The 23,897-nt window shown below is 39.0% G+C and overlaps 1 protein-coding gene and 1 pseudogene across 1 annotated transcript in view; both read left to right on the top strand.

Moving 5' to 3' along the window:
* The window catches only part of NUDT5 (nudix hydrolase 5), a 32,382-nt gene that overhangs the window by 3,839 nt on the left and 4,646 nt on the right, over positions 1–23,897 (top strand). The window contains exons 2-7 of the mRNA XM_087823637.1: positions 6,559–6,668; positions 16,489–16,556; positions 19,333–19,431; positions 20,572–20,621; positions 21,858–21,965; positions 23,275–23,370. Of these exons, the coding sequence (XP_087679763.1) occupies positions 6,606–6,668; positions 16,489–16,556; positions 19,333–19,431; positions 20,572–20,621; positions 21,858–21,965; positions 23,275–23,370 (484 nt within the window). The 5' untranslated portion in view covers positions 6,559–6,605. The remainder of the gene's footprint in view (positions 1–6,558; positions 6,669–16,488; positions 16,557–19,332; positions 19,432–20,571; positions 20,622–21,857; positions 21,966–23,274; positions 23,371–23,897) is intronic.
* Positions 7,539–11,036, top strand: LOC148094243 (zinc finger X-chromosomal protein-like; annotated as a pseudogene).

Genomic DNA, 23,897 nt, shown 5'->3' on the forward strand with positions numbered 1-23,897 from the left:
CAAGACCATGTTTCTTTTTTTTTCTGCTAACTGGCCTTATAAACCCTTTCTTTAAAAAAAAAAAAAAAAAGTGAGCTGTGGAAGTTAAAATTTTTTAAACAGGTTATTGGGTGCAAATTTGGGAGAAGGGGGCAGGCATTCGGCCAAATCCAGCCCTTGGAAATGTGTTTGCAAATAGTAACATCCATTATGTGTGGGGTTTGAATGTTTTGTTTTTGTTTTTTTGAGGGGTTGGGGAGGGAAAGCTTGAGAACCACAGGGCTTGCCAGACTCCTATAACTTCACAGCTCTTGCCCCAAATAATATCTCTACTTTGTTCATGGTGGTTCCTTTTATTTGCAATGCTTTCCCTGCCTTCTTGGTCTGTAAATCTCACATATCAAACTTCCTCTTAGTATTAGCCCTTGAAAAGTCTACAGTTTTCTCACCTCCCAAGTGGATGTGATTTGTCCCTCATTTAAACCACCCTGGTATTGCATTATCTCTATAGCAGACATTTGCCTCTGTGGTTGTTTGCTAAACTAAAATCCCCAAGAGCAGGAATAGCAGTCAGTTTGCACTTTGTACACACTTGAACATTTCAACTGCCCATGCTCACAAAGTTCGAGATTCCACTGCACAAGAATTCTAAATCCTGTGACATTTTTCCCTCACTATAGTTTTTGTGCCCCAGAAAAATCACACATTTGACACACCATAGACCTTCACTGTTCAAACCAAACAGTTAAAATGGCTTTTGTGAATTAAAACAGTGGAGCATTCAACATTATGTACATAGATATTTCTTTTAAGTATAACACACAGAGCAAAATGTAGACAACCTTAAATTCTGACTAATGAAGTGGATAAGACTCAAATTAAACTTTACTTTTAAATCTCAACATAGCATTGTGTCAGCTTAGGAAAGCTGCTCCGTTGCGGTAATGGAGAGAAGAGTGTGAAGCATGGAACGGACACCTAATTGTTTTCTGCAGCCTGTTACTTGTAGTGACTGGCCCCCAAATGGCACCATTTAAAAATGGTACAAAAAACAATATTCTTTTTCTGTTTCTGTAGTATATTTGAGATGCTTTTATAATCCTGAAATTTGGGGGATCAGTACAGAATATACTTTTGAAATCACTCTTTAATCACATTTTCATCATTCACCCTGTCAATGGATTGCAACAGAATGCTGTTTCCCCTTGGGCCCATTGCTTAAAGTAATTACCCCAGAGAGGCACGGCCCTGCTTGCCACTTTTTTCCCTTTTGTAATTTGTGTCTGTAGCTTGTTTGTTTTTTTTTGTCTTTTAGTTCTCTACATTCTAGCTTAAATATTTTTAATATAATCTGTCTAAAACAACTGTTTATAGCTACATTTGCCGACCCAGGCTTAATCTTTTGATTAAGGACTGTTTTGTAATTTGAGTTTAGCTAACTTGAGTAAATGAGCAGATGCAGAACCGTCCTTCAGAATAGCACTTCTTTGCCTTTTTGGTGATCACAATCCTTTTGAAAATCTGAGGGATGCTATAAAGATATAAACCCGGGGGACCTAGCAGATAATTTAAATGCCTTAAAGTCTTATGTAAATCTGAAGGAACTAGTGGCCCTTTTGCCCCTAAAGATACTCACATGGTTCTGCAGGAAGGCCCTCTATGCTATTCCAGATTAGGTGCATTTTGTCTAGACTTTCTGGGAATCCAGATTAAGAACACTTTTCAGGCCTGGCTGGCATGGCTCAGTGGTTGGGTGTCACCCTATGAACCAAGTCACTGTTCAATTCCGGGTCACAGCACATGCCTGGGTTGCTTGCTCAATCCCCAGCCGGGGGCATGCACGAGGCAGCCAATCAGTGACGCTCTCATCATTGGTGTTTTTCTCTCTCCCTCTCTCTGAAATCAATAAAAACATATTTTTTAAAAAACCTTTTTCATAGAGAATATTACAGATTATCCTAGCTCTTCCCTTGGTATCTTCTGGTGGTATTTATTCTTTTGAAGAAGAAGATCAAATATGTACAGAAGTTATTTGGGGTCAGAGTGTTATTTTTTAAAAGGTAAAAAATTCACCTAATCCAAGCATTCTGTAGTATTCTAGACAGCTTATGTTGTGTATTAAATGGGGTTGCTTGGTTCCCTAAAAGTTATTTTCTCTTAATTGGTAGAATTAAAAGCTGAGGAAATTTTCCTTCTCTGACATTAATAGAAGGGATGGGAATCTAGAAGGTAAAAGTTCAGGTAGAAATAGTTCTTTTATCTGGGAGTGGAGCACTCAAGTAGACAAATAGCCAACCTTTAGTTAATTTTCATCTGGGTCAGCATTCCACTTTGACTAAAATAATGTAAACTATGTGTCTAATATAAACCACTGCCAGTTAATAGTTACGTAGTAAATTATTATCTGTGGTACTTTCAAAGGGATAACTGCCGGCTTTCTTACACTATATGTATATAGTCAATATGTAAATATGTGTCTCTAAATACCTAACTATCCATGTAGCTTCTTTATTTTGTTCAAGCCTCTTTTAAAAGTCACTAAAAAGGCCTTTCCTGATCACTCTATACATAGCAACACCCCCCCCAATCTTCTTCACTCTCCTTTTCCTTCTTAATCTTTCTCTGTAAAACCTAGACACCAGACATAACTAATGTATATTGTTCCTTTTTCTCCCTTGCTCCCCACGAGAGAGTAAACTCCGCCTTTGTTCCGTCTACCTCTGTATTCCTGACACTAAGAATGTTCCCTCACTTTCAGTGGCTCTGCCACAAGCTGCTTTAGCCAGGTTACCTAAGATAATCAATACTAGTTTTTTACAAATATTAATTAGTTTGTGCATACTTCTTCACAGTTTAAATGAGTGTGAAGATGTACAGACATATCTTTCTCTCATCCTCATTTAACATATAGTCATCTTTTCTTACCTAAGGCCTAAATTTTGCCTTTGTCAGAGTCCTTACTGGAAATTGAATTTCTAGGTTTACCCATAATCAGCAAGCAACAATGTTGGTAACATTTTAATACAAGAGAAATACATTTGATTTTGTAACAGAAATACATGTGCATCAGGCAGAATATACACCCAGGGGACGGTAAAGTGGTTGCTTGGTACAGCAATGCTGTTCATCCCACAAGCCTGCTGAGTCTAAGGCAGAACTCCTTGACTAGTCTCCTAGCTTTGTCAATCTTTGGACCCATTGTGACTTTCAGCAACCCAACTATCCTCAACACTTGCCTGTTGGAGATTTTAAGACTGCAGAGTTAGTGGTTGTTAATCAAGATGTAATTCACACACCATAAAATTCACCTTAAACTGTAAAAGTCAATGGTTTTTACTATATTCACAAGATTGTCCCACTATCACCACTATTTAATTCCAGAACATTTTCATCAAAAAGAAACACCACACCCATAAGCAATCACTCTCTATTCCCTCCTTCCTTCCCCAAGGCCCTTGGCAACCACTAAACTGCCTTCTGTCTCTGGATTTGCCTATTCTGGATATTTTATGTAAATGGAATCATACAACATTTGGCCTTTTGTGTCTGGCTTCTTTCACTTAGCATAGATGTTTTCAAGTTTCATTCATGTTGTAGCATGTGTGAGAACTTGATTCCTTTTTATGACTGAATACTATTCCGTTGTATGGAATACTATATTTATTTACACACTCATCAACTGACAAGACATTTAGGTTGTTTCCACTTTGGGGCTATTAGGAATGACACTTCCATGAACATTTCTGTATAAGTTTTTGTGTGAGCATGTTTCATTTCTCGTGGTTATTTACCAAGGAGTGAAATTACTGGGTAATATGGAAACTCTAGTTAAACTTCTGAAGCACTACCAGGCTGTTTTTCGGAGTGCCTGCGCCATTTTACATTCCGGCCAGTGGTGTATGTGTGAGGGTGCCAGCTTCTCCACATCCTCACTAACACTTGTTATTATCTGTCTTTTATTATAATCATTGTAGTGGGGCTGGTATCTCATTGTGTTTTTCATTTGCCTTTCCCTAAGGGCCAGTGATTTTTAACATATTTTCATGTGCTTATGGGCCATTCATAGATCTTTGGAGAAATGTCTATTTGCCCATTTTCCTTTGCCTGTTTTCAATTAATTGTTCTTTTAATTAGTTATAAGAGTTTTTTACATATTTCAGATACAAATCTCCTATCAGGGTTGCAAACTTTTTTTTTCATTCTGTGGGTTGTCTTTTTACTAGTTTGATGTTATCTTTAAAGCACAAAAGTTTTTAATTTTGATGAAGTCCCAATTTATCTCTTTTCTTTGGTTGCTTTGTGTTTTAGGTGTCATATCTAAGAGACCACTGCCTCATCCAAGAACATGAAGGTTTACACTTATGTTTTCTCCTAAGGGTTTTATACTTTTAGCTCTTAGATTTAGGTCTTTAACCTGTTTTTTTTGTATATGGTATAAGCAGAGGTTCATTTTCATTCTTATGTGTATATCTAGTCCCAGAACAATCTGTTGTAAAAACTATTCTTTCCCCCACTGAATTGTCTTGGCACTCTTGTTGACAATCAAAAGACCATAAATCTATGGGTTTAATTCTGGACTCCCAGTTCTTTTCCTTCAGTGTCTACCCTTATGCCAGTATCCATACCATCTTCATTACTGTGGCTTTTACAGTAAGTTTTGAAATCAGACGGTGTGAGTCATTTAACTTTGTGCCAAGATAATTTTGAAATTGAGTTTAACTGAGTCAAAGACAAGTAGATGAGGAACTGTTTTTCAGAACAAGTCTAAGCAGCCCCACACTAACCTAGTTCTCAGGAACAAATGACTCTCTAGACTTATCCAGCCAGATTCACTTTATTCCTTCCTTCATTTATTCAGCAGTGATTTTAGGGAGTTTTTATAGCAGCATAACTGAGCGATGCTCAAAATTTAACAATGTAAAGAAAAACCTAGTGTCTACGAGATAGTTTTGAAAATCATTTCATCTGAAGTGGGAGTGGTGATGGCAGGGATAACACTTTCAAGAAATGTTGGAGGTAGAATTTTTAGGACTTGCAATGGATAAGTAATGGTTGGTAAAGAGGAATAAGGGATTGGAGATACTTATGTTTCTAGCTTGGGAATAATGGGTAGATACAGTTAGGAAAGTAGATTGTGTTGGGCAGAGTAAAGATCAAGAAGTCCGACAAGGCTGGAGGAGAAAATGGTTATGAGAAGGTTGATTGTTTCTGTTTTGTTGGTTGTGTTTTAGGATGGGGGAAACTTGCTGTCTGAGATAAATATTGAAGATGTGATGGGTAGTTTAGTTATCACTGTAGGTCCCAGAAGAAACAGAGCAAAGCCAGTTTTTCCCTCTAAGTAAGAGAGGTGATGATTCTTAATGGTCTATATTTTCCCTGCAGTTAAAGTTGGGAGGTGGGATAGGTTAGGGACTATGGAACTTAAGAGCAGTGAAGGGTTGGAGTAGCCACTGAGAAATGTAGATTAAAATAACAAGGAAACAGAAAATAGGAATGAAAAAGACAGAGGATCAATTCAGGAAGTCCAGTAGCTAAACTAAATTTCAGTTCCTGAGCGAGCAGAGAAAATGTTGGCTGGTGGGGGGAGGGGGGGAGTATTGGTGAAATAATTCAAAAGCTCCCCATCAAGAAGCACAGTGTGAAGTTTCCAGATTGAAAGGACCCACGTGAGTATCCAGTACAGTAACATCAACACGAAGACATGAATGGCCACAGATTTGCAGAGAAGGAAAGCAGGTCTCAAAGAAAAGGGGTCAAGAATCAGGGTGGCTACGGGTTTTGCAACAGCAGCACCAGACTCAGAACAGCTGAGCAGCACCTCCCAGTTTCTGATAAAAAATTACTTTCAGCCTCTAATTCTATATGCAGCCAGATTATCAATTAACTCTGAGGACAGAAAAAAGATGTTCAGACATTCAGAGTACAAAAAGTGAGGGAATTTAGCCAAGAAAGAGGAAAGAGTAGTAAAAACAAATGGGATGGGGCTGCTTTTCTCATCGCAGGTCTTGTAGTACTAGTTAACTGAGACTTTGAGACATTAAAAACTTTGAATAGGCCACAATGTGAATGTACTTAATACCAATGAACTGTACATTTTAAGATTATTAACATGGTATATCCATTTACCACAAGTAAAAAAAAATTTTTAATGGAAGATAGAAATAGCCCACACAATTCTTAAAGTTTAGCTATGACAGGTTGATAAAGGACAATTGTCAAGGAGTGGCATGGAGAGTAGTATATAATCTTTGTACTGTCCCATTGGAAAGTCTATTAAATTTTGAGTCAGAGAATCTAAAGGTGTTATCTAAGGTGTCTTATGTACATGCACACAAGTAACTTGGCTGCTATGGCCTGGGCCTAACGGGGATGGATGGCTTTAAGTTCTTTCCTGGATATTTCTAGGGCCTTTGTGTTTACTGTTCCATCTAGGGCAGTTCTCCCAAATCCTTATATGAGAAAAGCAGCTTTAATGACAAATTAGTATTTTACCATTAAAATATTTTGACCAGTGGCCTATGAACAAATGTTTAATTCTGAAAAATAAATGTAGCCTAAACATATCTCATTCTCTTGCAGTGTGTGAACTTCTTGCCTAAGAACTGGGAAGGCTAACTAGTTTGAAAATGGAAAACCAAGAACCAGTGGATTCTTCTCGAAAAACCAAACAGTTTATTATTTCAGAGGAGGTATAAACTGTTTTTCACTTCCCTTTCCCCTCCCCACATAAAACTAATTTGCAAAGAAACATAGACTATTTGTTGTTTCAAATTATTGTTTTTAATTCTTAAAGACAGTTTTTAAACATTATTCCTGCTCCCTTAATAGGACTCTGGGACATTGTGCTCTTGTGTGGGAGCAGTAGTGTATCCCTCTTAATTATATGTATTAGTGAAATTGAGATTATTTTAAAAGTGGATTTTGGGTGTTGGTACAAAAATTCTTAATTTTTACTAAAAGTTTCCCTGGGTAGAACAATAAATCATATGTGAGTTTTAGGGCTTAGACATTTCATACTTAGGTATCACACCTTAATTAGCCATTTATGGTCTCAATATGTATAACAATAAAAACCTAACTTTTTAGTTGTAGTCTAAATTCCAGAACAAATGTATGTCTTGTTTGCTACTCAGTTTAGCTTTTAAAGTCTCTTCCTATAAGAACTGTTGCATTGGATAAATTTTAAATCCTTCATCTTGGAACTCTGATCTTGACACCTTTCTGCAATTCTTTTTGATTTAAAAATCTCTCCATGTGGTCTGGGACTTGTGTGGTCTGGTGAATCCCCATACCACCAAGGCAGTGATCTGGTCCCACCCAGTCTGGTGGGCGACCCGTGGGGTGGTAGCGTGGTGCACCGCTCCCCGCAGGCCCTGAGGAGGCCGAAGTTAGGTCCAGGGAGGAACCTGGATGCCCCAGCGGGGTGGCAGAGATGTGCTTCATAAATGGGCAGGGGTTGGGGGAGAGTCACCTGGTGGCCCAGGAGGCCTATGAGGGGCCTCTTGTAAAGGCCTGACCAGGAGGCGAAGGCTGCAGGCATGAGGAGCTGTGACTGATGAAAATTAAAGGCCGTGGATGAAGATGGACTTGAATTACAACCACAAGAGCCAAACTCATTTTTTGATGCAAGTGTTTCAGGACACTTCCCATACATTTCCCATTTGATCATCACAACAGTCCTGTGAGGAGCTGATGCTGCATACATGGACGGTGATCCACTTGTCACGAAGTACCAGAAACTCTTTTTGTTTCAGATATTGATTCAGACATAACTGTGCCTTTGTTCCTGATGACCCAGACTCAGTTGTAATCCAAGATGTTACTGGGGATATTGTTATAGATGATGTTCAGTGCCCAGGTATCATGGAAGAAGCAGATGTATTTGAAAGGGTCATCATTCCTGAGCAAGTGCTAGACTCAGATGTAACTGAAGAAGTTTCTTTAGGACATTACACAGTCCCAGAGGGTGTTTTGCTTTTTGTTGTTTATATATATCTTTATTGATTTCAAAGAGAGGAAGGGAGAGGGAGAGGTAGAAACATCAATGATGAGAGTCACTGATTGGCTGCCTCCTGCATACTCCCTGCTGGGGATCGAGCCCAAAATCCAGGCAGGTACCCTGACCGGGAATCGAACCTTGATCTGGATCCTAGGTCGATGTCAACCGCTGAGCTACACCCAGCTGGGCCAGAACATGTCCTAACAAGTGAATCTATACATGTGTCTGTATAGACACATTGAACCTATGTGGTTCATGATAGTGTGGTAGAGGCAGAAATCACTGATCCTCTGACAACTGATGTAGTTTCAGAAGTGCTGGTAGCAGAGTGTGCCTCTGAAGCAGTCATAGATGGCAATGGGATCCCTGTGGACCAGCAAGATGGTAACATGAGGAACTGTGAGGGATACCTTATGATTTCCTTAGATGATGCTGGCAAAATAGAACGCGACACTCTGGAGTGACCTTGGGCACAGAGCTGGAAATCAATCCTTGTAAAGTGGATGGCACTTGCCCTGAAGTCATCGAGGTGTACATTTTTTTTAAATCCTCACCCAAGGATATTTTTTCCATTGCTATTCAGAGAGAGTGCAAGTGGGGGGAGAGAAACATCAATTGGTTGCCTCCCACATGCGCCCCGACCAGGGCCGGGGATTGAGCCTGCATCTGAGGTATGTGCCCATGACCAGAATCAAACCCGGGACCCTTCAATCCTCGGGCTGATGCTCTAACCACTGAGCAAAACCGGCTAGGGCAGGGTGTACATTTTTAAAGCTGACTTTGGAGAGGATGACTTAGGTGGCACCGTAGACATTATGAAGAGTGAACCTAAGAATGACTATGGGGTTGAACCACTTGATCAGAATAGCAATATTCGTGTGCCAACGGAAAAGATGGCTTATATGACTGTCAATGATTCTCAGCAAGAAGATGAAGATTTAAACGTTGCTGAAATTGCTGACGAAGTTGATTATGAAAGTGATTGTAGGATAAGAGGATGCTGCTGCAGCAGTGGCAGCAGCCACCGCACACAAGCAAGAAATTAATGACAAATCAAAATCTTCATGCCAATATTGTGGGCAGCAGCTTATGGTAATAATTCTGATGGAACTGAAAAACAGAATGGCACTGCAAGTGCCTTCTTGCACATATATGAGTCTGCTGGGCTTGGCAGACTGGCTAAACAAAGAAGGAGAAGACCTGATTCCAGGCAGTACCAAATAGCAATAATAATTGGCCTTGATGGACATCCTTTCACTCTCTGTCCTTATATGATTTGTGGGAAAAAGTTTAAGTCAAGAGGTTTTTTTGAAAAGGCACACGAAAATCATCCTGAACACCTTGTCAAATAGTACCACTGTACTGATGGTGATTACACTACCAAGAAGATAAGTTTATAGAACCACCGGGAGGGCCACAAGCTGACCAGCAAGACAGAAAGCCATCAAATGCAATGAATGTGGGGAGCATTTCACACTGGCGCTTTGTTTACTCACAAAATGATGCAAAAGGAAAGAGGAGCCAACAAAATGCGGTCCTTAGCAAGAACTTTCCTTATATTTGCATGGAGAGCTCAAACAGCACATGCAAATTCATACTGGGGAGAAGCCATATCAATGCCAGAACTACAAATATAAGTCTGTGCACTCATAACTTGAAAACCCATGTAAAAACTAAGCATAGGAGAGAGAGACCACTCAAGTGTGACATTTATCTTCAGACTTTCTCAGATACTGAAGAGGTGCAGCAACATGCTTATTCACCAAGAAGGCAAAACACACCAGTGTCTGCATTGTGACCACAAGAGTTTGAACTCAAGTAATTTTAAACAACACACAATTTCAGTTCACACAGAGGACTACCCCTGTAAGTGTGACGTGTAATAAAGGCTTTCATAGGCATTCAGAACTCAAGAAACACGTGGCTGCCCACAAGGTTAAAAAAATGCACCAGTGCAGACACTGTGACTTTAAGATTTGGGATCCATTTGTTCTAAGCCGCCACATTCTCTTGGTTCACACAAAAGATCTTCCATTTAGGCGTAAGAGATGTAGAAAGTGATTTAGGCAAGAGAATGAGCTTTAAAAGCATATGAAGACACACAGTGGCAGGAAATGATCTGTGGGAGTACTGGGAGTATAGCACTACAAATGTCTCAGGCTTTAAACAGCCAAGTTATTTCCATTCATGTGAAAGACTACCCTAACCCTTGTGAGTACTGCAAGAAAGGGTTCCTAAGACTTTCAGAAAAGAACCAGCACACAGCCCTGGCTGGTGTAGCTCAGTTGGTTGAGCGTCATCCCATGCACCAAGGGGTCACCGGTTCGATTCCTGGTTCAGGGTACATGTGTGGGTTGCGGGCCCAATCCACGGTAGGCAGTGTGCAGAAGGCAGCTGATAGATATATCTCTCACATCAATGTTTCTCTCTCTCCCTGTCACTTCCTCTCTACATTTAAAAATAAATAAATTAAAAACACAGTTAAAAAAAAAAAAACAGCACACAATGCACGGCATCATAAAAGTGGGCCTGCCCCAACAATACTCCTGCAGACGTTTGTGGAGATGTTGGCCTTGACACAGGAAATTCATTTTATAGCCAATCAGTCTTGTTCACATACAATAGTGCATATTGGTTTATGCTGTGTATAAATAGAATATTGCTTCCAGTTCACTTTTTTTTTACACTTTGTTCAGTAGTGTGTTATGAAATCTGTTCAGTTTGTTTAATCAATGGGGAAAAGCAGCCAAAAGCAAGTTGCTTTTGATGAAGTAAACCTTGCTTCTGTACTGAAATTTTCTATCCCAACACTTTTATATTTATTTAAATATTTACCTTGCTTACCTTGATGGTACTCTTCTAAGACCATTTAACGTAAAGTTAGGGTGCCCAGCCGGGCGTGGCTCAGCAGTTGAGCATCGACCTAGGATCCAGGCTATCGGGGTTCGATTCCCGGTCAGGGCACATGCCCGGGTTGCGGGCTGCAGCCGATCAGTGACTCTCTCATCATTGATGTTTCTGTCTCTCTCTCCCTCTCCTTTCCTCTCTCTGAAATCAATAAAGATATATTAAAAAAAATTAAAATTAAAAAAATAACATAAATTTAGGGTAACTTTAGATTGAGTCAACATGATTACTTTCAGAGTAACCTTTTTTTTTTTTTAATTTATCTTTATTGTTGAGGGTATTACAGGTGCCCCATTTTTTCCCCCCAATTGACCGCCTCCACTTCGCTCCCACCCCCTCCCCCGGCCTTCACTCCGTTATTGACTGTGTCCACGGGTTATGCATATATATATATATGCATATAACATCCTTGGTTAATCTCTTCCCACCCTCCGCTCCCCTTCCCTCTTTCCTCTGAAATATGATCATCTGTTGCCTGCGTCAGTGACTCTGGATCTATTTAGTTCGTCAGATTCTTTTGTTCATTAGCTCCTTAAGACCCTTCAACTTTTCCTGTAGTGCTGGTCTGGTGGTGATGAACTCCTTTAGCTTTTCTTATCTGTGAAGCTCTTTATCTGACCTTCAGTTCTAAATGATAGCTTTGCTGGGTAGAGTAATCTTGGTTGTCTTTCCATGTTTTTCATCACTTTGAATATTTCTTGCCACTCCCTTCTGGCTTGCAAGGTTTCTGTTGAGAAGTCAGCTGACAGTCATATGGGTGCTCCCTTGTAGGCAACTAACTGCTTTTCTCTTGCTGCTTTTAAAATTCTTTGTCTTTAACCTTTGGCATTTTAATTATGATGTGTTTTGGTGTGAGCCTCTTTGGGTTCCTCTTGTTTGGGACCCTCTGTGCTTCCTGGACTTGTAAGTCTATTTCTTTCCCCAGGTAGGGGAAGTTTCCTGTCACTATTTTTTCAAATAGGTTTTCAACTTCTTGGTCTCTTTTTTCCCCTTCTGGGACCCCAATAATACGAATGTTGGGCCTCTTGAAGTTGTCCCAGAGGCTCCTTATACTATCTTCATATTTCTGGATTCTTTTTTCTTTTTGCTCTTCTGGTTGGGTGCTTTTTGTTTCCTCATGTTCCAAATTGCTGATTTGATTCTCAGTGTCCTGTACTCTAATGTTGATTCCCTGTAAATTATTCTTCATTTCAGTTTGTGTAGCCTTCATTTCAAATTGGTACTTTATTATGTTATCGATTTTCTCAGTTATTTTCCTAGTAGTATGCTTAAACATCCTTATGAACAAAATTCTGAACTCTGTTTCTGTTAGCTTGCTTGGATCTATTTCATTTAGTTCCTCCTCTAGAGATTTCTTCTGTTCTTCCTTTGTGACATGTTTCTTTGCCTCCACATTTTGGCTGCTTCCAGGTGTTTGTTTCTATGAATAAGGTAGAGCTGCTATGTCGCCTGGAATTTGTAGAGTGGCTTTGTGTAGTAGGTGTCCTGTAGGGTCCAGTGGCTCAGCCTCCCCAGTCACCTGAGCTGGGCCTTCTAGGTGCTCCCCTGTGTGGGCTGTGTGCACTGTCCTGTTGTAGTTGAGCCTTGGTTGCTGTTGGCGTCACTGGGAGGAATTGACCCCCAGGCCACTTGGCTGTGAGGACCAGCTGCAACTACAGCCAAAGAACTGCTGTGCTGGAGACATCCCAGTCTTGGTCCCTCTTCAGTTCCCTGGTTGTAGGACTCCTGTTCAGCCTGATTTCAGGAGGCTCTGAGTGATGGTGGTTCTGTATTTAGTTGTAATTTTGATGTGGTTGCGGTAGGCAGCAGGTGCAGCTGTTACCTACGCTGCCATCTTGATTTGTCTCTCCAGAGTAACCATTTTTCCCCTCCAGTAAATTTCTCACAATAAAATTGTCAGACATCTGCTAACATAGTGGGAGATTTAACAGTTAGGTCTAATTATGCTAACATGGAAGTCATTTACTTGTCTTACTTATTAATCTTTTCAGACCACATGACAGTGAAAGTTTCTATTTGAGCTTTTACATCCCTGGCATTGATGAGTAAAGAACAGTGGCTGGGCCCTAGCCAGTTTGGCTCAGTGGTTAGAGTGTCAGCCTACAGAGTGAAGGGTCCTGAGTTCAATTCCATGTGTCTCTCTCACATTGATGTCTCTCTATCTCTGTCTCTCTCCCTTCCACTTTCTCTGAAAAGCGGTGGAAAAAATATCCTTGGGTGAGGATTAAAAAAAAAAAAATTTTAAACTACAGTGGCTGGGTTTGTGTTTACTTTTCATTTTGTTTAGTGGATGAAATATACGTTTGGAGGGCTTTCTTTGGAGTATTTACATCTTTTGCCAGCATAGAAAATTTGACTGAAAAATTTTGCTTGATCCTGTTGTATTTTGATTATTAAGTCTGTGCTGCTTTGTCTTGGAATGGTTGTGTGCTACAAATGAGACTTACTGAGGATTGTCATTTGGAATCTCCTAGAGGTAATTTGTGGCTTATAGGATCTTTTGCAACTTTATATGTGTAAATATACCCTGAATTATGTACATACACATATATATAACATGTATCTGTGTGTATTGCTTATTTTACATCTTTATACACACAACCCCAAGTAGTAGTAGTTTAAAATCTACAATGAAAAGTATTAAATTTTCGCCCAGCCGGGCATGGCTCAGTGGTTGAGCATCGATCTAGGATCCAGGAGATCGGGGTTCGATTCCTGGTCAGGGCACATTCCTGGGTTGCAGATCAATGACTCTCTCATTATTGGTGTTTCTATCTCTCTCTTCCTCTCCCTTCCTCTCTCTGAAATCAGTAAAGATATTTTTTTTTTTTAAAAAGAAAAGTATTAAATTTTAGTAACATGAAAGATGCAGGGGTGTATGAGAGCATTTTGTAAATGATGCTCTTCAGAGAGACCACTCAGGTGAAGAATTAGAAGGACAATAAGGACACTGGTATTTTTAATGAGTAAAAGTATTTTCTTTTAAGTATCTTTGGTACTTGAAAAATAGAAGTTATTTCTAGATAGAATGTTTTCATACAACTTGAGCTCCATGCCTTTACATTATTCTGAAAAGCTAAGGTGTATCAGACAGACCTTCCTCATTCTCTCTGAGGAGCCCGAGAGAACTGTGTCACCAAGCGAGGTAGGCTAAGGAAGCTACAGCTCCACACACCAGAGATCAGGTGCTAATTACAATTTACACTTGGGAAGTTCAGCCTACTCTGTTATTTCTTAGCTATAGTTAGGAAACTTTCAAAAACTAGCTTTGATAAGAACATAAGATAAAGGTATGTTTTAAGTGCATGAGGAGAATCTTGAGGCCTTACTTGGAATATCACCAAGTCTTTCACCATTTTGTTTTTCTTTGAGAACTGACTTTTTTTAAACATACAGTTCTACCTCAGTCGTAAATTCATAAAAAGGGCTCAGTTCATTAGCATTTATGTTAAAATAAGTTTTGGAGAACAGAAGACAGTTTGGGGGTGCTTCAGTTGGCTGTCAGCACATGAGTACCTGGCATGTCATGGGTTTAGGACTTTTCTTCCCACTCGATAGCTCCCTGGCCACTAGATTACAGTGCTCCATCCACTTTGTGCTTCTAGGGTTTTACCTTTCATCTTTCTCTTTGCCATTGATATCTGTATTCAAGTGTTTATAGGGTGAGATCGAAATATTTGGTGTTTGGCAAGCCTTTGAAGTGCTGAATTGATTTAGTCCAGTTCTAAATCAAGTACTTTAAGCTGGCATGAACTCCAACCTGAATGCCAGTCAAAACCAAAGCATGGCCCTGCCAGTGTGGCTCAGTGGTTTAGCGTCGACCTGTGAACCAGGAGGTCACTGCTCGATTCCCTGTCCAGCCACATGCCCAGGTTTCAGGCTCAATCCCCAGCAGGGAGCACACAGGAAGCAACTGATCAATGACTCTCTCATCACTGATTTTTCTCTCTCTGCTTCCCTTCCCCTCTGAAATCATAAGAATATATTTTTAGAAAAAGAAAAAACAAAGCATGAGCCTGTCCCAGTGGGAGTTCCTGTGCCCTCTTGGCCTCCATAACATGCTTTTTTTTTAATTTAAAAAAAAAGTTAAAATTGTTTGATTCATTTTATTCTTGAAAGGTCTATGTTTTTTCATGAGAACCTTTAAAATCTCCCTTATTTTTTAATTTCTCCCAAAGGTAATGCAAAACACATTTAAAAGTGGAAATTTATTAATTTTAAAGCATCTTGTAAAATTAATACAGAAAATATAATTGGTCATCTACATATTTTTAAATATACTGAAAGATAAAGAAGACAGCATTTTACACACTTTATATTTCTCTTACATAGTCTGGAATCATACAGTTCTTTTTAAAGCATAATATTGAAACCTTTAAAAGGTATTTAAGGGTTTGGTCAAGTGAATATGATAAAATGTATAAAGAGAAAAATGAAATTGTAGTCACTGTTATATACTGGCATTGGTTACAACCTATTTTAATTCTTAAAAAAATTTTGATTAAGCAAAGCTAAAAAAAAAATGGGTGTTTCAGTTAAATATTTTAAAGAGATACAGATTTTTATAAGGACATAATATAAGTTATTCTGTAGAACTATCCTATTACATATTGTATGTCCCTCCCCCTGTATACTTTATTTAAAAAGTATAATACATAAAAAGAAAATCATATAGGGATGTGTGACATTATTGTAATTGTGTATTTGAGAATAACGTGCAACATTCAGGCTATTTTCCTGTTAAAAAAATAAATCTATAAAATAAAACTTTCTCCATGTTATTTGTGAATAGACCTGCTGGTAATTGGTAGGTTGCTTCTGGTAAGAAGTGAAAGGCAGGCCAAGCTGTCCTAGGGGCTCGGTTGGTTGAGTGTCATCCTGTATACCAAATAGGTTTCTCTCTGTCTCTCTCTCTCTTTCCCCCTTCTCTCTAAAATCAATACACATATTCTTGGGTGAGGATTAAAGGAAAAAGTGAAAGACCGGATAGTCAGAAGCATCTACTGCTTTATGTACACAGCGACACTTTCCTGTTAGTACAGTACAATGCCATGGGTAAGTTAGTCCTGGGAACCTAAACTCCTCAGTGTCTAGGCAGAATGGTGCTGAGGGCGCCACTCAGACTGGGTGGGAAACTCATGTGTCATTAGAAATCCAGTCATTGGACATGGTTTCCCCACAGTCAACTTTGTCGTGTAGTCACTGAAAGTAAAATGCCGCTGATATGTTCACATACTAAACACACATACCTATGTGTCTAGCACCCAGATCAGAGACCAGAATATAAGGCACATCCTAGAGAACCCCTCACTCCTTTTTGCTCCCTTCCAGTCTTCCCTCCCTCCTACCCCCAAGAGTTTTCGACTGTCATTTCTTTTCACCTCTCAGTAATACCTCCAAAACTCCAAATAGAAGCAGAACCACCTTTCAGGAAAACAATGTTTAATACTCTCAACTGGAAACTTGCACAAAAATTATTAGAAGGAAAATGTAATAATTGGGAGGGCCATACAGAGAAAATGTGAAAAGAAAAAAACTCTTCTAATAAAATACAACTCAGTTTGAAAGCTTCCCAATTTATCTATCATTTCATCTCCTTTTAGTTAATTGCAGAAGGAAAATGGGTCAAGTTTGAAAAAACAACTTACATGGATCCTACTGGTAAAACAAGGTAAACTATATCTTTTTCTTTATAAAATGCTCAGTATTGGGAGTTCTCAAATTCTCTATTTAGTGTTTGGCATAAACTTTGGTATTTTCCTCATTATAAACTCTATCTTAAATAATCTAATTTAGCTATTTTCCCATTGTTAGAATAAAATTATATTGTACATTTGTTACAACTAGTGAGGAAGCTATTTTAACACCATTCTCCCCAAGTAGATTAGTATGAACTTAAACTTTTGGGACAAGCCTAATTTAAGCTGATAAAGCAGCAAAACAGTTAACAATACAGGTTCCTTCCTTCTAATTAAACCAATTCTAATCTCTAAATTAGAATTAAAGAGGAAACACTGTGTTTGAGGTAAAAGTTACATGCTTAAACCTTGTTCATAGAAGTGTAAATTGGAAAAAAACGTTCTGTAAAGCATTTCACAATATGTACCAATTGCCATAAAAATATGGTTGGGAGCAGAGCTGTCTGGAGCCAGGTCACTGTGGAATCTAAGAGTGTGCTAAGAAAATTATTTAGAATCAAATTTATGCCTGAAAAATGTTCATCAATATTTTTTAAAAAGTTGAAAGCAACCTAAACATTCTAAAAATAGGGGAATAATTGTTTTAGTGTATTCATAAAATCTATGCATCTATCCACAAAGCAGATTATGAAGACAACCCAGCAAATGAGAAAAATTAGTAAATTGATAACAAAATAGGAAATTGTATATATGCTTTTTAAACTCTGCCAAATAATGTGTAAGAAACGCTGGAGCTCTGGCAGGTGTGGCTCAGCTGGTCGGGTGTCCTCCCTTACATGGAGAGGTCACCAGTTCAATTCCAGGTCAGGGCAAATGAGTTGAGGGCTCCATCCCCAGTAGGGGGTGTGCAGGAGGCAGCTAGTCTGTGTTCCACTCTCACACTGATGTTTCTCTCTCTGCTCTCCCTCTCTCTCTAAAAATCTTTAAAAAAATAAAAAGGCCAGAAGGAAAACTAGAAAAATATTAATGGCAGCTGTATGATTAACCTTTTTTTCTTTTTCAGATTTTCTGTTTAGTAATTTTTTATAAGTATCAGAAAAAAATGTATTAAAATAGATTAAGCATTTACTTTGTGAAATGTAAAAATAAAACAGAATGAGAAAATACAAAAATTAACTAAATTCAGTATATAGATTATATGATATAAATTAATATAAAAATTCCATTTAAGCCCTGGCCGGCAGGGCTCAGTTGGTTAGGCATCAGCCCGTGCACTGAAAAGTTGCTGGTTTGATTCCCAGTCAGGGACGTGCTCAGGTAGGGGGTGTAGAGGAGGCAGCTGATCAGTGTTCTGCTCTCTCTCTTCCTCTCCCTCTTTCTCTAAAAATCAATAATTTTTTTTTAACTCCACTTAAGTGATCAAATAAGAATACAGTTTCTTTGTGAGGAAATACATCTATCATCAGCGCAAAAGTACATGGACTTGCCAGTAATTTAAACAATTTTTTATTATATCTATTAAACTAACAAAAATATTAATAAGGCCCAATGTTGGAGAGCTGTGTGAAACATTAAGAAATACACAGCACTGTTAAAATAAAACCCAAAAGAAAACTAAGCACACTACAATCCAACAACACAGTTGAAGAGTATATTACCTATTATTTGAAGTAAGTTTGATGTATAGAACTAAATATGAACAAAGTAGGGGATTCAGAAATATGGGAAGGCCTAAACCTTAAGGAGCACAGTATGTTCCAATGTACTTATATCTGTGAAACTATAGACAGATTAGAACCCAATTTACAGTGATACCATTTGGTTCTCTTCCCTATAAAGTTGTTTAAGTTTGTAACACCCAATAAAACCCTTAACACTAGTCAGTCATGTGTTGGTTTGCACCAGCTCATCTCTTCGCCTCACTCTTCCTCCCTTCCAGCATCATAATTGGGGATGTGTAGCAGAATCATTCGGGGATTATTTTCAAAATACTCATTAGGTCTCAGTGACTACAGAGAGTCTGCTTCAGTAGTTTGGGAGCCGGCTCTAAAGTCTACCAAACTGCCACACTTACATTGCCTACGGACAGCATGTTCACCTTCAGTCTTCCTCACAGGTCTTCCTTGTGGCCTCCAAAGAGGCTTTCCATGAAGCACTGACATTTCATACAGAATGTGAAGCTCAGGAGAATGAAGCTCTGCATTTTGCAGGCCACAATTTATAAATTTAGAAAATGTTTTATCTATTACCTAACATAAAAGCATGTACATGAGGATAAAAGTAGCAGCTAGAGAATCCTTTGTTTCACTGTCTTATTCATGGAAGAGGCTATGGCATGAATTTTAGAAATGTAAAAGTATACTGGCATTATGCCCTTTTACAGAAGTCTTCCTCTTGTGGCCCTTCCAACCTTTTGTATTGGTTGATGAGGGAAGAAAGCAAAATGGGCTTTCCTATAACAGACTAAAAACTGGAGTAACTTTAACTAGAATCAGAATTCTAAAGCTACAAGAGGCCTGTGAAATAACATGCTCTTAATTTCATAGTTTTACAAATGAGAAAACAGTCTCAAGAAGGTCATGGCTATGGGTTAGCTAGTAGGTAAGTGGAGACTAAGATTTTCTGACTCAACCCAATGTCCATCTCTGAGAGTCCCTTTAAGAGATTAGAGCTTTCATGGGGCATTCTTGTTCTAGTGTTTCTTATAGCTGCATTTATATTTTATTGCTCATAGTTGATGGCTCATTACTGCTTATTTATATCATCTTAACCACTATAATGATGCTACTCTTTCTCCCTTATTCCTAGTGTATCTGGGATGGGACCTTCAGTGCTTTTTCCAGCACTGTCTTCTTCAGTCTTTAGGACTAACCTTAAGACGCAGCAGAGAGAGCTATCCCAAAAGGTGTTTTGTCTCTTGCAATCTGTATTACTGACTTATCAGAATTGCTTGTTGGTTGGCTTCTTGCTACTAACAGGAATGTTGGGCAGCTCTGAGTTGTCATAGTAGTCTGATTTTCATAGGTTAATTTGACATATTTGCTGTGTAGAATTTGAGTACAATACTGAAAGATCCACAGTTTATAGAAAGGTGTGTTTTTTAAAGCTAGATTAAATATCTGAATTTTTTCAAAACAGAAATGTGGTGAGATCCAAATCTCATACCAGATAAATAGTATGAGGGTTTCTCCAAGTAACACATCTTATACTCAGTTACTGTAGGGAGACAATGTTGTTGCCTTTCTTATGCCAATCCCCAGAGCCACTCAGATGTCTTCTCTTAGATCCAAAGTCATTTCCTTCTTCACTCCCATCTCTTACCACTGCTTTTTTCTATTTAAGGAATGAGAGTGAAGGGGGAATTTCTCTCATATGCCCTTCTCCCTGCAAACAACATGATTGTTCCAATAACTGGATTTTCACTACAGTGTTCCTCTGAAACAAATAGCTAATCAGGAATAAAGCCATAAACAGGAACAGGAGCCTGCTGTTACCTCATTTTCCCCTCCAATAAGATGTCACACACGCACAACAGAGCACTCTCCTAAATTTAAGAATTCCTCAGTTAATAAATGGAAAGGTCCTGCTTTCTTAAATTGTGCATTTTAGATCACACATTTTAAAATATAAGTTGCATAAATAACCAGCTCATTAGTTCTCATTATGCAGAGTACCTTTTTTTTCATAAGGGCTTATTGTGCACACGCTGCTTAACAGCTTTGAAAGCTGTCGTCACCAGCTGCGCTGCTCCCCTGTAGATTTATGATCCAAACTAAAGTATTTTGAGCATTGCTTTGAAAGGCAGCTCAAGTGACAGCACCCAGAAGCTAAATGTCTGGTGGCAGGTTCTCTTTAGTAATTTTCAGAAGTTGTAAGATAGCACAATTGGCTTTTAAAAAAGTACATATCTTTATTGCTGTGGTCTTGTTGACCAGTTGTACATTTGCATGCTTTGCATTTGTCAAGTTCTTGCTATATACACAACACCTAAGAACATTCTCCTCTTTAGCGCTAATGATTTTTTTTTTTTCTTCTCTGCCTAAACAGAACTTGGGAAACTGTGAAACGTACAACCAGGAAAGGACAGTCAGCTGATGGTATGAGTGCACACCTACTGTAACTCTTCCTAGGAGAAGTTACCACACATTACTGCAGTAGGCTAGGTTCAAGAGGGTTTGTTTTGTTTTTCTTTTCTTTTTTTACTGTCACCAAGATCTCAGGGTAGTTATCTTCAATTACGATCTTTTATCTTTAAATCTAGTATTACTTTTTGCAATGCTGTGTTAACTCTATCAAGCTTTTTTTATAAATAACTTCTGGCTCTTGTTATCTAAGCTCCAAACAGTGTTTTTGAGGGGAAGATGTACTAATATTTATAACCAGACACAAGTCAGTCAATTTTGAAGTTACATACTGTGTCTAGATATGTTATGACTCGTAGAAATCCTTTGTATTCTGTTCAAAGGCTCTGGGTGACAACCTTTAGTTTGGAAAACTTATTTGCACTGCTTCACACTCTCAACCATGTGGTTTAGAGTTGATGAGGAAATGGAATTAGGAAATGACTATTCATTCTATTCATGTTCCCTTCCAAGAGTGAAAAGTTTGACTGCAAAGGTCTCAGAAACAATCCTGACACTCACCTCTGGTCTAGGGGAAGTTGGAGAATACGTCTTTTTTGTTTTTCCCTTTTATTTTTCCATTCTGTTCTGTTTTTTACTTGAAGCAAACAGAGTAGCCTCACAGTGCTGTTTCTCCCTGCTGGGAAAGTGGCGGGGGAGTACTCCTCTTGGGCAGTTCGTGCTTTCTAGAACCCAGTGGGGTTTTGTTTTTAAGGCCAAGTAACTCACTTGATTTATAAATAATATGGAAGTGTGATTACTTTTTCTTTAATTACATTTGTTTAATCCTCACCCAAGATGTTTCTCATTGACTCTAGAGAGGAAGGAAGAGGGAGACAGAGGAACATCAATGTGAAAGAGAACATCTATCAGTTGCCTCACACACACTTCCCAACTAGGGATTGAACCCATAACCTGGGTATGTGCCCTGACCAGAAATCAAACCCGTGACCCTTTGGTGGGTGGAACGATGCTCTCACCACTGAGCAACACTGGCCAGGGCGACTCTTTAATTACATTTTTAAGTGAGAATAACTTCCAAGTTAACTGCCAGTACTGTAGCTTTTCACTCCCTATTGCTAATGGCAAAGATAAGGTAAATTTCAGATGCAGCATTTTTTAAAATATGGGATTTTAGTTAGATTGCTATAAACAGATTGCTGGCATGACTGACCTTTCATTAGACTTCTTTGTTTTATTTCTTGGTGACAGGTGTGACAATTATCCCAGTGCTGCAAAGAACTCTTCATTATGAATGTATCGTTCTGGTCAAACAGTTCCGCCCACCCATGGGAAGCTACTGCCTGGAATTCCCTGCAGGTGAGTCACTAAACACAGGGAACAGAACTGCTTCTTGAGACCTGTTGGACTGAGCCAGGGTGGAGCCTCAATACTGCAGGGTTTAGACATTTAACAACTTTCTATCTGTCCATGTGCTTTTAAGTTCAACAAAACCATTTCTGTAGTGAAGCACCACCTCCAGCCACTCTCCTGGTCCAGTCACCCACAGAGGCGATGGAAGGCATGGTGTCACAGCTCACCTTTCCAAGCCACCTGCCCTCCTCGTTCCCACATCCTTTCTAGCCTCTTAGTAATTGCTTTTCACTAATTTGTCTATTTACTTCATCTTCTATCACTAGCGATCTGCCTCTGACAAGAAATTGACAGTAATAACTAGGCCAGACTCCAAAAACTATAAATGGAAAAGATATCTTGACCCTTCTGTATGTATATAGGCCAAGTAAATTACCTTAATTTCCACTAAAATATTTTTTTCAGTTGCACAATAAGCTATCTGGAACTCACGCAGTGTATTATAGGACTTAATTGGGTTGTTCCATCAGAAGAGATTAGACCTCATTTATCATTAGTGGTTTAATGTTTATATTTTTAAACACCATCCCATACTGTAATGTATAATTAACAGCTTTATTTTCTTTCTCACTTACTTGCCATTTCACTGCAGAAATTAATAGAGTAGCCTGTATCTCACCTTTCTTTTTGCAATTTTTATTCCTTTCAGGAAAATGACTCAGAGTTGCTACTATCCTCCTCCCACTTAACCTCTCTCTCATTCCTCAAAGTGACCATGGTAGTTACCTAAAGCCCACCAGCCTTCAGTTCTGTCCTTTCTGTTCTTCTCCCTCAGAAGTGATCTTCTCGGCATTTCACTACAGGGTCTCAGTATTGTTCTGTGAGGGAGGAAGGCAAGATAGAGAACAACTGTCCCCATCTTACATAAGAGGAAACAAAAAAAGTAACAGTCTTCTTTTGTGCTGTAGTCACATAGTTAGGTCCAAAACCTGGACCGGTCAGCCACCACCAAGCCACTAGTCCTCACAGAGCAATGCTGTCTATGCTGGGGAACATTAGTGCTGAGATGCTCATGGCAACAGCTAGGTCTCAGGAAGAGAACAGATGAGGGCTGTGAGAACCAACTTAATCTGCCTCGGGTTTCATGCTTTTGCCCTCTTTTTTTCTATGAAAGTTCCAAACCTCAGTTTTTATCTGTAAGACTTATTTTTACAATCCTCTGATTCTTGTAACATAGGTCAGCAGAAGCTGTTAGGAGAGGTTAAAATAAAATTGGATTTCCCTCTCCCATCTCACAGATGATTTGGACTTTCAGGTCTCATAGATGACAACGAAAGCCCAGAAGCAGCTGCTCTGCGAGAGCTGGAGGAAGAAACTGGCTATAAAGGTGATGTTGCTGAATGTTCTCCAGGTTTGTATTGCTTTCCAGGTGTGGTGTGTACTTGGGGACAAACTTCTGAAAATTAGCCATGCAGTAGACCCTTCTGTGTATACAAGGATTGATTCTTTGGGTGTTCTTTATGGCCAGAATTCAGATGGCTTTTATTTCGTCGGCTAATTCACTGAAGAGAAATCATAATTTGAGTACCATCTACATGTGAACTTCCCTTCCCCTCCAAATGAAAGCAAGTTTGAACAGGAAGGACCTGAAGCTGGAAAAGAATTAGGAAATTGTGTTGCCTTCCAGAGTTTCTCACATTCCGAACTTTATTACATACGCACCTTATCTGTCTGCCATGCTCCTCTAGAGATTTTTTTTCTTGATGTAGTGAAAAGATTTACAACATGTCAGTAGCACCATCTAACCCCTTAGACTTACCAAACTTTATTGAGGAACTCTGGGGAAAATATGAATACTAACTACTTATATGCTCTGCAGTCTTACAGCATATACTAAGTGACTAAAATAAATTAGTTTTCCTGCATAAATTCTTTGTT

Source organism: Miniopterus natalensis, chromosome 1, assembly GCF_054644295.1.
Source record: "Miniopterus natalensis isolate mMinNat1 chromosome 1, mMinNat1.hap1, whole genome shotgun sequence".
Taxonomy (NCBI): Eukaryota; Metazoa; Chordata; class Mammalia; order Chiroptera; family Miniopteridae; genus Miniopterus; species Miniopterus natalensis.